Below are 16,380 nucleotides of genomic sequence, written 5' to 3'. Positions count from 1 at the left end.
TCACGTAAGTCATATGTGTTCCTTCTCTGGGAGAAGGAATTTTCGGGGGTGATTGACATCTTCAACTCCCAATCATCCTGAAGCCTCCAGCACTGTATCCCCCAATCCTGCTCAAGTTTCCATCAGCCACCAATCACAATGGTGGAAGACGGCTTTAGGAGGGAGAGATTAGAAGAGATCTTTCCTCATTGTTTCTTTGTGGGGTTGGCGTTTGTGGGAGAAAGACTGTTCTTTGGAGCTGTGTGGTGGAAGATAGTTTTGGAGGAGTTTTTGATGTGGGGTTTCTTTGGTCTTCTTCTCATTCACTTTTCCCTGTTCCGTCTCTCTCTCTTACCTTTCTTTTCTTCTGCTCTTTATTATTATTATCATTATTTATTTATTTATATAGCACCTGTGTACTTGGTGTACATGGTGCTCTACAGAGTAAAACAATAAAATAGCAAAAGCCTGCCGCAAAGGCTTACATTCTAATAGAATCATAATAAAACAATAAGAAGGGGAAGAGAATGCACCAAACAGGCACAGGGTAGAATAAAACTAACAGTATAAAAGTAAGATCAAAATCAAGTTCTAAAAGCTTTAGAAAAAAGAAAAGTTTTTAGCTGAGCTTTAAAAATAATATAATATTTAGTTTGTTCCTTTTGAGTGTTTGTTTTCTCTCCCCCCCCCCCCTTGTTCCAGCCAGGCGTCCTCCTTTCCTTTGTAAAACCCCGTGTTTGTCTGCGTGTTGATCTTTCCATTATAAAAAACCAAAAAAAAATATGTTTTACAAAATTGTATCTGCTGTGTGTGTGTGTGTGTGTGTGTGTGTGTGTGTGTTGGTGGGCTGCCTGTGTTACTGAAGCATGCTGTGTACACAAGCACACACAATTGTGAGGGCAAAGCAGAACACAATAACATAACATAAGGCTGCATTATAAAGTCTTTTATAACTGCCAGTATTAAATCATAATATGATGAGATGGAACTACTACTACTACTACTAATAATAATAATAATAATAGTAATAATAACAGAAAGAGCCTGCAGGAAGTGCCTCCCGGTGAGGCGGGGATTGTCTGTCTTGGCTCATGGGAGTGAAGAAAGGCTTTCAATGTAGGACCTCCCTTACTTAGTTTGGAGAGCAGAAGTAGAGCAGGGCGACATTAAGAAACGCATACAGAGAGAGAAGCCAGGAAAGCAACATCATTTGGGCTCCATTGCGATCTTAAAGTCACTTTCTGAAATGATTCCGTTTCCAGGAGCAAGATGCACTTGGAAGAGTTTGAAGAGGGAAATCGGACAGATGTGAGAGAGCGCTATACGAAAGGCTGCAGCTCTTCCTCTCTGTCGCCTTCATTTCATTCAATAGCAACTCCTCCCATCTGTATCCTTGCCACAAGTGGATGCTGTCTTGATAGTGGCCTTGATGACACCATACTAGAGCTGTCATATGGGGAAAAGCTAGACTTGCCCGCTGGACTCTCCCTCAAAGCTGAGGAAGAGCTCTTTTGAGAAGCTCTTGAGACCTCCCCAAATGCTGTAATATATGGACTACATTCGCAGAAAGTGGAAAGTGTTTGTGTGTTGGCATCTCTTCAGGGTATTTTTAAAGCAAATTTTAAAACTGCACAAATGCCCTGTCAGACACAGACACACACACCCCGCCCAAGCCAAACACATTATTTCTCTGACCTTGTAAGCACAGCCAGTATTAAATCAGCAGTTGCATCATCATCCTGGAGGCTGGGTTGGGTGGCTCTCTGCCCAACTGCTGCCTGCAATGTCTTTGCCCAAAACCCTGGCCTGTGCTCCTGCTGGGAGTGCTGCTGCTGCTGGTGTGGGAAAGGGTGGCCTCCTCCTCTGCCTGCCCAAGCCTCACCCCATCAAGATTTCTAGCCACCCCGTCCTGGAATTTGGACCTCAAAGCCCATCTGTGAGGCAAGGGTCGCACATGGTGGCCAACATGCACACCCTGTCTTTGTGGATGGCCTCCATCCTGCGTGAGAAACCACCCCTAAGCCTTGTCACAACTTCCTGCACATCTGGCAGGAAGTGCCTGCATCTGCCTCAAGCAAGATGGATTGGTGCTGCCTTGTTAGATGTAGGCTGCTGGTGCTGAAGTGCCCTGGCAGTTTACCCCTGCTCAGACATGCCTTACAATGGCGACAGACAGCAAAGCCGGGATCTGCTCCCACCTCAAAGTGGCCCCACAAAATGCTAGTCTGTCACTTCTGTGGTGACAGTTGGCCTGCCTACACTCTCAGGTGTCGCCAAAGGAGCAGGGGTAAGAGTGGAAGAGGCGTTGGATAGTGGAGAGAGAGGCTCTGCCTGCTGCTGCTCCTCACCTACAACCTGGAGGATCTCCTCTGCCTGACCCTCAACCATGCTGAAGACCTCAAGTATGTCTGGCATAAGGTCCCTCAGTGGACTCCCCTCAACCACTAGAGAAGGAGATGGTGATACTCCTACTTCCAGGGCACTGATGATGATGCTTCCACCTGCCTCTGCCAACGGGTCACTTTGCCTCAAAAAGTGACCTAGGTCCAGTAGTGGCAGAATCAGGTACCTCTGCCCGCTGCTGCTGCCCCAGCCAAGAAGGGCACCTGATAAGTTTCACTGCGGGCGAGACAGCCTGCCTCCTAGTAGTGCTGGTCCCACCATCACCACCTCGCCCCCTGTCACGCACAGCCTGAATGCGTCTGCTGCCGCATTTCATTTTGAAAAAGACTTTATAATGCCGTCTTATCGTATGTTCTTGTGTGCTGCTTTGTCCTCACAATTGTGTGTGCTTGTGTACAGAGCATGCTTCAGTAACATAGGCAGCCCACCAACACACACACACACACACGCACACACACACACACACAGAGAGGAAAATGAAATACAGCAGCAGATGCATTCAGGCTGTGCGTTCAACCAAGCTCCAAAAAGCAGGGAAATTGGGAGTTAAGGCTCACAAGCCTTTAACACCACACCCTCCCTAAGGAGGCAGAAAGTGCAAGTGAAATTCTCATTCTCCCAAAGCAGATAAACCATGAGAACAGGATGGAGGGAATAGGATATGCAGAGGTGACTGTGGGGTTGTGGAAAACGGATGATGAACAATTTAGGGCCATTTCACCCCAGAACTAGCTATTCTGATTTCGTATATCCCAAAGCACAAAAGGGAGTTTTACACTATTTTGGAGAAAGTGACATACCACTTGCCTTGCACAGTGGCATCTATTGCCAAATTTATTCCAGGCTGATCATGTCCAAAGGAGCCAACTCACCTAAACCTATTCATGGCTCAACCCATTCAGGTGGGCCACACTGATGGACTGGGGTGGACCATCAACGAGGCATCTGGCTGTAAGGGTACACTGAGATGCCTCTCGTGTTAACAAGGCCACGTTTTCAAAGCTTGTCATTCAGTAATTAGATATTTTCCTTAAAAAGTAAAGATATGGGCAGGAAACCATTCCCAGCCAAGTTTAAAACTGCCCAGAGGAGGGAGATGACCCAGGAATCGAGAGTTGACCCCTCAGCAAGACTAGAGCTCAACCAAACTTTATCAGCATCCCTGATGTAGGACTATGGCTGCCAGTGAAACATTTCAAAAGGGGAGAAGCAGGTTGTTTTAAAATAAGGAGAAACCCTTTGAGAGGAAGGCTTTAATGGCAGACCTTCAACGGCAAACATGTTTCCCCTGCGATTGTCTGTGGGGCAAGTGGGACCTGAAACCCTGTAACATCCATCGCAAAGATATCAGTCGACATCCAGATTTCCCTAAATTCACAGCACTGAGAAATAAAGTCCCTTTTACAGGTGAAGTGACTCCAAGAAGAGGACTCCTAGGCCCCAAAGGCTGCTTCAAAGTGTCCAGGAATTCCCCAAGATGGCAAAATCCTGCAGCAGGGGGCAACATCGTCTGCTGATGCCCCTGGCTGCCAGCTATTTCAATGTGATGAACCTTGAAGCCTCCTGGCAGTGCCCTTCTTTCTCGTTCCCCTGCTCCCAGACTCTCATGCTGCTCCTCCACACCTTCAGCACTGTTAGCTCTCTCGGCTCTTTTGTCTCCCTGCTCCCACTCCTGCCACACTACCTCCACTTTCACTCTTCTTTCTACCTTCGCCTTCCTTTTGCTCCCTCCCCTTATCTCCTATCACCAGTACTCCTTCACCAGCTAAATAGGCAGATTTCACACCCTTCCACTCCATCAGGAACTACAGGGACTAAAACTAGGAATCGTAAAGTCCAGTGTGCAGGCAGCTGCACCATGTGGCAAGTTGTAGAACTGCTGCTTAGAGCATCTGCTGAGGCTGGAGCCATCCACTGATGCTGGACACAAAGTTCAATAAAAAGAAGAGGGCTAATGTTGTCCCTATCTTCAAAAAGGGCAAAAAGGAGGAAGCTGGGAACTAGTCTGACATCCAGCCCTGGGGAAAATTTGGAGTAGATTATAAAGAAGTCAAACTTTTCTCTTTTCTAAAGCTTTTAGAACTTGGTTTTGACCTTACTTTTATATTGTTCATTTTACTCTCCCCTGTGACTGTTTGGTGCATTCCCTTCCCTTTCTTATTGTTTTATGATTTTATTAGAATGTAAGCCTATGCGGCAGGGTCTTACTATTTTATTGTTTTACTATGTACAGCACCATGTACACTGATTGTGCTATATACATCATCATCATCATCATCATCATCATCATCATACACCTTCTCTGTAGTAAAAACAAAACAAAGCCATCTCAAGATGCTAATGAATTCTGATTTCCTTTTGCTACAAGTCCAAACCCAGTCGATCAGAATGCTGCACAGTCTGCTGTTCTCAGTCCCAAGAAAGACATAATCATGAAGCTTCTTCTAGTAGTTCATCTACCAAAAAAAGCCAACTTCCCAATCCACAAAGCAAACACACCAGAATTACCTTAAATGACAATCTCTCTAAATTTGCCTTGAGATCTAGCTTAGAGATGAGGATAACTTCCTTGAGTTTTTGATGAGCAGGCGAAAAAATTATAAAAATGTACTAAATCACTTTTCTTGCATGGAGAAATACAAGGAGCTCTTTTTAAAAGGGGGGGGGGAGCCATTAAACAAATCCATAATTTTTCTCTTTCCTTCCTCAAAACAAAGCATGGCTTTCACTATGATCAATGCTTGAAGTTAGCTTTTTTTTCCCTATCTCTTGCCTCTCTCTCCTCCAGGTAAGGGAAAGGTGGAGAGATACTTGAAATCAGTCCGAACTTTCGATCCTTGCCCCATATCTCAAGATCCAGGTTGTCTACCCTCTGATATGCTGGTGCTGTTTTTGAATGCCAGGTCAGTCCACAACAAAACAATCACTATCCATTGTTGCCTAAATGGCAGAAAGAGGTTCATTCCCCTGGAGGACTGTGCCAATTTTATCCTTCAGGGTGGAATCAGACTCGCAGACCTTCGGCGGATGCAACCCAACTTTTATTTCTCGAGAAAGACCAGAAAACCAGCAAGCTAAGGCCCTGCAGGGTCTGGCCCCGAACAATCTAAAAGTAATTCTTTATATTAGCATACAAACAATGGGGATGAGTCACAATCATGTGAGGTTACTTCAGAGTCACACATTGCTGTTGCTGGGCAGATGGATTAAAGGGCTGACCTGGCATTACTGAGACCTGGGTGGATGAGCTGGGCAGAGTGGATCTGTCTCAGCTCTGTCCACCTGGGTACTCGGTGCAGCACCAGCCTAGACTGGAGGGCTGGGGTGGGCGGAGGGGAGTTGCCATCATCCATAAGGTTTCCATCTTTCTCACAAGAAAACCCATCCATTCTAGCACCAGGTTTGAGGGTTTGTACCTTGTGCTGGGCCAAAGAGACAAAACAGGTATGCTGCTGGTGCACCGCCCACCCCGCTGCCCAGCAATCTCCCTGTCTGAGCTGGCTGAGGTGGTCTCGGAGGTGGTGTTGGAGAACCCTAGGACTGCAGTTTGGGGGGGACTTCAATATCCATGCTGAGACTATCCTGACAGGGCCTGCTTGGGACTTCATGGCTACCATGACAAACTTGGGGCTATCTCAGCACATCACTGGCCTGAAAACATGTGGGCAGGACATATCCTAGATCTGGTTTTTACTGTCGGTCAGATGGGGGATGATCTGGTTTTGGGGGGCTCTCAATAATCCCGTTGACATGTATAGATCTTTTCCTTGCAAAATTTGGCTTGCTAATAGCAGATCCTCCCTGTAGGGGTGGGGGACTGATTAAGATGGTCCACCCCTGGAGACATATGGAATCCGAAGGATTCCTGAATGCGCTGGGAGATTTCCCGGCTGATAGGGCTGGCGATTCGGACAAGGCCTTGGTCTCACTCTGGAATGGTGAGGTAGGAAAGGCCATTGATACAACCGCTCCCGAGTGCACACTCTGGTGCTGTGAAGCCCATAACTCCCCTTGGTTTACAGAAGATCTGTGGACAGGCTGGACGACAGCTAGAGTGCAGATGGTGCCGATCTCCAAGTGAAGATAATCGAAGATCAGCAAAAACTCTTTGGTGTGCCTATGATGCAGCAGTGAGGACGGCAAAAAAAAAAATCTTACTTTGCCTCCATTATCTTATCCTCAATATGTCGCCCAGCAGAACTATTCAGAGTGGTTAAGAGCCTCTTGGGACCAGGCTCAGGTTTAAAGAAACCAGGATTGGACCCCGCGGTCATCTGCTGTAACAAATTCACTAGGCACTTCGAGGAGAAAGTTGCTTGTATTCACTCCGAACTTGATGCCACAGTTATCGCAGAGCCTGGGGAGGGGTCCAGTGCCCCACCTGGTCATGCCTCCTGGGATCAGTTCCAAATGTTGCAGACTGATGATGTGGACAAAACGCTTGGATCAGTCCGTCCCACATCTTGTAAGCACTGGAACTTCCACTGGACCACACCCTAACGTAAGTCTATAGCCCTTTAAGGAAAAACAGGCAGGCGGTATTCTACCAAATTGCTCAGCAAGAAATAAACCTGCTCCTGGCTCCCAGTATTAAGGAGAGGATGACTGATCATTGCTAGAGCATCTGGCAACTAATCGTTATTGAAATTATCTAATAAATAACTTTGAACATATTAGGCTACTTGCATTTAGGTCTTTTGGTAGATCGTATCGACATAGCATGCCACATGCACCATCAAAGTTCTGACTACAGGCCTCTGCTGGAGTAGCCAAGCCTCACTGTGATTACGGTAGGGGAGACATTACACCATCTGGTAAAATGAAACTGTAATCCAGTTCCAGTGAAAGCAAAAAGAGCTTTGCTATGAATCACAATGTGAGGTACACGCTGCACCGAAAGCAACCCATTAGACCACAGCACACACAAGGCAGAACTGCTGTTCCATTTTGATACGAATGGACTACTGGAAACAACACGTAATAAATAAAGGGTATTCAACAATTTGGAGCACCGTACTCTAATACTGCAGCAGAAAGTAAGGACATAAAATGGAAACAGCTAACCCTGGTCCACTGACGTCAATGGGAGGTTTTCTATTAAATTCCACAGAGAACTAGATTAGGCCTGTCATGTATTTGTTATGATGATTGATTGATTGATTGATTGATTGGCTGTGCCTACTATCAGTTGCTGTTTTGATTGTTCGGGGCTGCCAGCAAGCAGTTTCCAGGCAAGCCCCTTTTACTGTTTTGTCAGCTGGGTTCCAGAAACTTCCTAATGAAGAAGTATAATCGAAGCTCCAAGCCTGACTCCTGGTCCTTATCTACAAATAAATAATGACACAACAGTGGCGATGAGGATAAAGCTTGAAAGCCCTCAGGCCTGGCTTCATCTCAAGAGAGAGCAGTGTTGCAAACAAACAACTAAACACTGAGCCGGCCTATCTCTCCTCTCTCATCTCACACTATTGCCCCGCTCGTGCTCTTCGCTCCTCTGATGCCATGTTTCTCGCCTGCCCAAGGGCCTCTACTTCCCTTGCTCGGCTTCGTCCATTTTCTTCTGCTGCCCCTTACGCCTGGAACGCTCTTCCAGAACATTTGAGAACTACAAGTTCAATCGCAGCTTTTAAAGCTCAACTAAAAACTTTTCTTTTTCCTAAAGCTTTTAAAACTTGATGTTGTGCGGACTTTATACTGTTAGTTTTACCCTACCCTGTGCCTGCTTACCCTACCCTGTGCCTGTTGGCATTCTCTTCCCCTCCTTATTGTTTTACTATGATTTTATTAGATTGTAAGCCTATGCGGCAGGGCCTTGCTATTTACTGTTTTACTCTGTACAGCACCATGTACATTGATGGTGCTATATAAATAAATAATAATAATAATAATAATAATAATAATGGTCGTAGTGAGCTAAAAAAGAAAAAAAATGGGGGGAAAGGGCACAGCAAGATGGCTACCTGTATTGGAAACATGGAGATGTTTGAAAGCACAACAGATGATTGGACAGCATATACAGAGAGACTGGAACAGTATTTTGAAGTAAACGAGTTAGCGGCTAAAACCCAAGTGCCAGTGTTACTGAGCGTCATGGGAGGCAAAGCATACACTGAGAAGTTTAACTGTTCCACAAAAACCCTCCCAATTCCGCTTTGCAGAATTAGTAAAAAATAATGCAGGACCATGTGGCACCGAAACCATAGCAGAGCGCTTCAGATTCCATAAACAAAACCAGCAGGACGGAGAGTCAATCACAGAATATGTAGCTGAACTTAAAAGGTTAGCTGAGCATTGCCAATTTGGCGAGGGGCTGAATGATGCCTTGAGAGACAGACTGGTCTGTGGAATTCTGAAGGAAGGCAATCAGAAAAGACTCTTTACAGAGGCAGATTTTACATATAAGAGAGCAATTGAAATTGCTATATCAATGGAAACTGCTGCTAAAGATGCAATAGAGTTTCAATCAGAAATGAAAGCAAATGTGAATAAGCTTGCAATAACATACAAACAGATGGTAGCAGGTACAGATGAACTGTGCTATCGTTGTGGCAGAGGTTCACACACACCAGCCCAATGCAGATTTAGGGATGGAACATGCAGAAAATGCAATAAGATAGGACATGTTCAAAGAACCTGTCATTCAGAGAAAAGTCAACCAATTGCTAATGACAGAGATAAAGATAACAACCAAACATCACGTAAAAAAATGTACAGAGGTGCATGCTATAGATGAAGAACCCGATAATGAAGGTGAAATAGGGCTAGATAGCCTGGAAATTTATAATGTAAAGGCTGGAGCAAGACAAGCAATATGGCTCACACCAAAAGTGAATGGCAAAGTAATATCAATGCAGCTGGACACTGATTCTGCTGTATCAGTTATACCACAGCATGAATTTGAGCAGCATTTTAAACATGCTAAATTAAGACCTGCAAAAATACAACTGATAACTTATACTGGAGAAAAGATTATTCCCATTGAAATGGAACCTGTGTGATATAATTACCAGGAAGTGGTATTGGACTTATATGTCATGAAAACAGGCGGACCAGCACTCTGGGGCTGTGATTGGCTGAGGAAGCTGCAGCTAGATTGGAGTGACATTAACAGGATGCATGCCACACTCCCCATATCGGAGTCAACTGAGGGTAGGCTGGAAAAGGTATTGGATGCTGCAGAGACTGTGTTCAAAGTTGGCACTGGCACACTAAGACACATCAAAGGCAAAACGGTGTTACAGGAGAATGCCACACCCAAGTTTCACAGGACCCACACAGTTCCATATGCCATACGCAAAAGGGTGGAATCTGAGCTGGATTGCATGGAAGCCAAAGGAATTCTTTCAAAAGTGGATTGGAGCTCATGGGCTACACCTGTGGTTCCCATAGCTAAAAAGACTGGAACTGACAAAATCTGTGGTTACCATTAATCCAGTATTGCAAGCGGAACAATATCCATTGCTCAGGATTGAGGACATTTTTGCTAATCTAGCTAGGGGACAATGTTTCAGTAAAATAGACCTAGCAAAGGCTTATTTACAAATAGAAATGGAGGAAGATTCTAAGGTCTATCTCACCATAAACACACATAAAGGGCTATATCGTTATAACAGACTTGTTTTGGGAGTAGCTTCAGCACCAGCGCTTTGGCCGAAAGCCATGGCCAAGTGCTACAAGAATGATGAGACACATCTACAAAACCTCAAAACAGGAGCAACTGATAGAAGGCATAGCCAATCGATCAATCATCATAACATACATTACAAGGCCCAAGATAAAACGAAAAAAGAAAGGATAGGATAGTCAATCACTTACAATGTACCTTAAACAACACTGGGTAGGCAATAGTTTGGTTCTCGACAATAGTTTATCAAATTTCTACGTATCTAGCTCTCAGCAATGTAGGACACTTTCTGTAGGAATTGTGATATTAATATAATGCATGCAGGTGTGACACTCCACAGGCAACTTAAATACTTTAGGTATCTAGAAACCTACTCCATAAAAGCCCAATCTAAGTCAAACTGACTTTCTGGAAAGTGACTGAAAGACTTTAGTTCAAACATCATGCAGGTAATTCTCCTATCCTAATCTATGTTCACTTTGTATCTCATCTAGCACAGTATTGGTTCTTGCAATCAATATGTATATGAATTGGCTAACAAAATATATAAATCTTAAGATGCATTTAAATGCATACTAAGCCGAAACCTCGGTTACAATTCCCATTTTTTTAGGAGGCGACGACAACTCGCGTTTAGCCCCTAAGGTATTTTCCGTTCAAATTTGTTGGCACCAGACGAATACCACTTAGTTTAAGTATTGCAAATTGTGCCCTATTAGACAAATAGGGGCAGCAGGCCGAAGCATGGGCCACAAGATAAGGGGGAGGCTGGCAAGACTTCCTACCTTCATCACTGCGTTGCATTTAGGTGAAAGCCAGGAGAAAACAGCACACAGCTCGAGCATTTGAATTGAGAACAGTCAAATATGAACTACACACACACACACACATAGGTGCACACTGTTTGTTAGTTTGTGTGTCAGCTATACATTTAGCTGCTGAAACATTGTGGAGCCTCCTGTCATCTTCAAGTGTAATATTCTCCCTGCTTCCCAACAAGGATTATAAAGATACAGAGAGGCAAAAAAGCAATGTCAGACTCAGCTGTAGGTGTCTGTACATCACTGGGATGTCTACCACTTCTAGTTTGCGTACACTTGCCTGAGTTTGGTACACGCAGAGTGTAACATGTTATTATAATAACGAAATATATTTGCAAGTTTTTGCAAGGATTGATAAAGGTTCTACGTTTTAATGTTATCACTGCAACATATCTGTGCAATTTTAGGTTTCTAGGGTTTGGGACATTCCCACTCTTCTTTTGTTATTGTCTTGGCTCAATTTGGCTATTATTATTATTATTATTATTATTATTATTATTATTATTATTATTTCTACAGCCTTTGAATCAGGTGGATTACCAATCTAATTACCAGTCTTTTAAGTCATTTTAGAATATGATCCTAAGCACATACATTCTCTAGAAATGTTCTGTTGTTCTGTGATTTCCTCCCATCTAATATATTTTAGAATCATAGAACCCAGTAACACTCCAATCCATGTGAATAAACTACTCCTAATACTTCACCTTTAGTGGCGTGCAAAAATCAAAATTTATAATTATATGTCTCAAAGACTGGACGCAATCCCAAACTCGCTTCATTATTTTTTTTAACAAGCCAGCTTAAATGAACAAATCCAAAATCGGGTAAGCCACCAATGATTTAGACATACCTTGCTTTTAACTGTTGCTCATCATACCTTGCAAATAAATAAATAAAATTAAAATGTTGATAAGAGAATTTACTGCTAGTATGGAAGGTTTATTGCCTGAATAAATTAAACCAGCTTTACTTCAGCAGAACAGGCATGGGATACTCAGGAAGTGATAAACTCTTGCGTTCCTTACAAAGGGTTTCTTGGAAGGGATTTATCCACCTGACCCCGGTTTGTTTTTGGTTTTTAATCTTTAGATGCGAAGGATTGCATCTCCCCTCCTTCTCCCCAGTTAGCTATAAATGCAATCTTTTGCATTTACAGCTAAAAAAAACACCCAAAACACAAAGTGCTGATATTAACATTCAAAGCCCTAAACGGTTTGGGGTCAGGTTATTTGAAGGAACGCCTCCTCCCATATATGCCTGCCCGGACCTTAAGGTCATCCACAGGGGCCCTTCTCCGTGAGCCCCTGCCAAAGGAAGTGAGGCAGGTGGCAACCAGGAGGAGGGCTTTCTCTGCTGTGGCACCCCATTGTGGAACGATCTCCCCAGAGAGGTTCGCTTGGCACCTACATTGTTTTCTTTCCATCGCCAGCTGAAGACCTTTTTATTTTCTCAGTATTTTAACACCTAATTTAACTTAAATTTAAACTTTGTGTTTTAATCTCATATTTTAACTTATATTAATTTTTGCTGTGTGGTTTTATTTTGGTTGTGCTTTTTATATTGTATTTTGTATTTGTGTTTTAAATTTGTTGGTTGTTTTTATGCTCTTCATGGTTTTAATTTTTGTGAACCGCCCAGAGAGCTTCGGCTATTGGGCAGTATAAAAATGTAATAAATAAATAAATAAAATTTTTCCCATTTTAAAAAAAACCCCATTTACCAGAGAGGAGGGGGCACAGATGCTCCGAGATGCCCCGGGTGGGCGGGCGCAGCAGTGGCTGTAAACTTGCAACTGCGCTCCTGCCCATACAGACGCTGGGAAGAAGTGTCAATGCAGCTGCGCCCCGGCTTGCTCTGATAGCCCTGTTATAGAGGAGGGCTGGGGGAAGGAGGGGAGATGTGATCCTATGCATCTAAAAACAAAACAAAACCGGGGACAGGGGAAGAGGAACGGGGCAGCCAGAGCGAGCTCAGGTAGCAGAGCCGGCTGCCCTGTTCCTCCACCCTCTCTGGTGCTCCCAGCAGCGGCAGCTGGGGAAAGAGGAATGGGGCAGCATGGGGGCAGCTGCCACTGCCGGAAGCACTGGGGAGTGGGGCGGAATAGGGCATTCTCTGAGCTCGCTCTGGCCCATCTGCCCCCTTCCCTTTTTAATTTCCCTTTCTTACAGAGGCGCAGAGCCTGTCTCCGAGCTAAAAAAGTTGGGGTAAGTCCCCCAACTCTTTTAGCGTAGAGCTTTGGGGCTTTGCCCCTGGATCTTTTTGGAGTGGCGCTGTGTCATGTAACTCACCTGCCGCCACTCCAACGCTACCCTGGGGGTAAAGCGCCTGTGTAGACGTTTCCCAGGACTGGCTTGCAGGTTGCAATGGGCTATGAATTCTCTCTATTCAGACTCCGTAAAAGATAAGTAACAACACCCAAGGGAGTTGGGGGAGGAAGGGATCTCAAGAGGTCATCCAATTCACCCTCCAACCGGTGACCCTAAGTAACGTCAGCCTGAAAAGGATTGATCCAGCTGCTTGTTACACCTCCCCAACACACACACCACCCGTGACATTAAGTGAGCTGTGAGTAAGAGCTTTACCACACCTGCGTTATACTGTGCAATCACTGTGAATTGCATGCAAAGGACTCGGAAGTTTTCCACCTTATAATCTGCTTTGATTGTGAAGTACTCCCATGCATCCTGCCTTAAGTGTGCAATAAAGCAAAATGATTCACTCTATTTAGCCCTTGCTTTCTGAGCGTATCTTCCGAGCCGCCGCTGGGGCGCAGGAGCAGGTTTTAAAAGAAATGCTTACCTCTGCTTATGCTTTAAAGGTTAAGACACCAAAATTGGCACATTCATAGATATTAGGGAGAGCTTTAAGCATTCCAAATTTGAATTGAATTGGGTCATCCGTTGCTTTTCTACATTTCCTCCCTTAAACTCACTTCCTGGTATGCAAAGGATGGCTGTAGCCCAGTAGCAAAAACAACAACGGGGAAAGTTTAGCGCTGCGGGGATAATCCAGGGAAGCAGGTAGTGGGATGAAGCTCTAAGATAAGAGCGTGGCAGCACTGGGGTTAGGGGGTGCGGAAGGTCCTGGCCCCTTACCTCATGTTTCCGTAGGCCCCCGCGCAGACCTCCATCCAAGGGCTGAGCTCCGCCCTGATGCAGCCGGGGCCAGGCGCGAAAGATCTCTTGTCCACCACGCCTCCCGGGTACCGCGCCTCGGACGACAGGTCGCTTCCTTCCGGGCCGGCCGGCCCTTGGCTTCTGCCGTAGCGGAAAGAGGTGCTCTCGGCGCCCGGCCCGTCAATCTGCCGTTTCTCGGCCAAGGAGGGATGCCAGCCCGGGCCGGGGGAGCCGCGGTAGCGGGATGCCAAGGCGGGCATTTCTGCGGCGCGTCGGCGCGGCGCGCCCCAACCGCCAACCGCCGCCTCCCACGCCGCCGTGCTCTCCCGCTTGATGCGGAGCGCCGGCTGGAAGTCGTAGCAGTCGCGGCTCCGGAAGGCGGCTGCCGACGGCTCGTCCGTCTCGGGCGAGTCCTTGTAGAGGCTCAGGTGGCCGGGCACGGTAATGGACAGCGCGCCCCCGCCGCTCTCCGGCTCGGCTTCGACAACCGTGCTGCCGCCCAGCGTAAGGGCCCGAGCGTGCGCGCCGGGCCGGGCGAACATGCAGTCGTCGCGGGTGGTGGCCCGCTCGCTGCGGCCAGGGGCGTCGAGCGCTTCCCACGCCAGGCCCAGGGAGGCAGACACGGCTCTGCACAGCTCCTGGCCGCTCTCGCCCAAGTTGCCCTCCCCGGCCGGCCGGGCTGCAGCAGGAGCCGCGCCGGGGCGCGCTCCGCTTGCCGGCGCCTGCCCAAGGCTGCTCTCGCCCAGGCTGTCTTTGAAGTCCCCGGGGCAGCTTTGGAAAGCGCGGTCCAGCAGCGGCAGGGAGGAGGACGCGGCCGCCGCGTGAGGCCCCCGCTCGTCGGGCTGCAGCCCTTTGCTGGCCTGGGACTGCTCGTCCAGGGACAGGTAGGAAGGCGGCCGCAAGCCGGACCCTCGCAGGCGGACGCCGGGCTGGCCCGGGGCGAAGGACGAGAAGCCTGCTCCGGCTGCCTGGGGGCTAGCCCCAGCCTCCCCTCGCGATCCGCCGGCCGCGGGGCTCTGGCCCGCCTCCCGGATGCTGTGGAAGAGGCTTTGGAACGCTCCTCGGAAAGGCTGGCCGGGCGGGCGGGCGGAGATCCGACCGAGCCCCACGCGCGCCTCCAGGTCCTCGCTGGAGCGGTCGCGGGATCGGGCCATCCTTTCCGAAGGCGCGTGCGGCGAAGGGCCGTCGGCGCGCCTGCAAGGCGCTGGCAAGCTGCAGCAGGTGGCCGGGGGCGGGCGAGGGGTGTGCGTGGAGGGCGGGCTACAGGCCGGCCTGATGGAAGCGTGTGATGCCGCGGCGAAGCCAGCTGTTCAGCGCCCGAGCGCTGAGATTCCCTGCATCCGGGGCGGAGAGGGGAGCAACCAGGGGTGCCACAGAAAGCAGCGCGGGGGAGCGAGGCGAGGCGCGGCTGTTCCGCTCACCGGACACCCGGCGCGAGCCCACACGGCGGCCTTTTCCGAGCCCTGCAGAGCCTGCAAATGCTTCGGCTTATGTACGCGTTCTCCGGCAGCCCGGCGTAGTTACACTGTAAACCCACGCCCAATTACACGTGCTGAAGGCAGATCTTGCAGAAGCGTGGACACGAGGGAGCGCGGGCTCTACAAACACGCGCACAGTGGCGTGTGCGCACGCAGGGACAACAGCCAGCAAAGCGAGATGCTTATCTCGCCATTACGCGACATCAGTGCCTTGCCTAGGACCGTAGCTATGCGCAGCGCATTTCGCTAGGGTAATAGCCGAGTTTCACATTTTAAACCCACTTAAGGTGAAATCCTATGCATCTTTGGAAAGAAAAAAGCCGTGCAGCTCTCTGCTCCAGCCAGCCACGCTGGCTAGGGGATTCTTGGAGTTGTAGGATTGTTTTCTGTCTAAATATGCCTTTAACTTATCATGTCACAGCAACTTTTGTGAACAGCCCAGAGAGCTCCGGCTATTGGGCGGTATAGAAATGTAATAAATAAATAAATAAATAAACATAACTAAATAAAATAGGATTTCCCTCTGCTGCCCTGACGCTGAACAGACTTACTTAGGGTACGCACCATTTTGTTATAGGAAAGGATAATATATGTATTAATTGAAATTTAAAGCAAGTACTTGTCACCATGCACAGCATTTTCCCATGGAAAACCTAGCTGGTTCACTCTTACCATTATTTGACTGGGACGGAAATGGAGTTACGCATGACTGAAGAGAGTCACTCTATGTATGTTTAGGGACACTAATCACTGGTGTACTTAATAGAGTGTTTAAATGTGGGGTGAAAAGCCCTGACTCTGCCCTTCTTTCGTAGCCTGGCCTTCCTTCCACTTCCTATAGGTATCCTTTTTGGTTTTCAGGCCATCTCTAAACTTTTTGTGGAGCCACATTGGTTTCTTCTGTTGTCTTCTATCTTTTTTCCTTGTTGGAATTGTTTGCAATTGTGCCTTTAAAA

The 16,380-nt window shown here is 47.2% G+C and overlaps 1 protein-coding gene across 1 annotated transcript in view; it reads right to left on the bottom strand.

Annotated features, from left to right (window-relative positions):
- The window catches only part of LOC134409362 (androgen receptor-like), a 102,716-nt gene extending 87,616 nt beyond the window's left edge, over positions 1-15,100 (bottom strand). Inside the window, exon 1 of the mRNA XM_063142075.1 lies at positions 13,926-15,100. Coding sequence (XP_062998145.1) covers positions 13,926-15,100 — 1,175 coding nt within the window. The remainder of the gene's footprint in view (positions 1-13,925) is intronic.
- Positions 15,101-16,380: the final 1,280 nt, after the last annotated feature.

This window comes from Elgaria multicarinata, chromosome 15 (genome assembly GCF_023053635.1).
Source record: "Elgaria multicarinata webbii isolate HBS135686 ecotype San Diego chromosome 15, rElgMul1.1.pri, whole genome shotgun sequence".
Classification (NCBI taxonomy): domain Eukaryota; kingdom Metazoa; phylum Chordata; class Lepidosauria; order Squamata; family Anguidae; genus Elgaria; species Elgaria multicarinata.
Note: the sequence above shows the minus strand (reverse complement) of the source record. Positions and strands in the feature narration are given on the sequence as shown.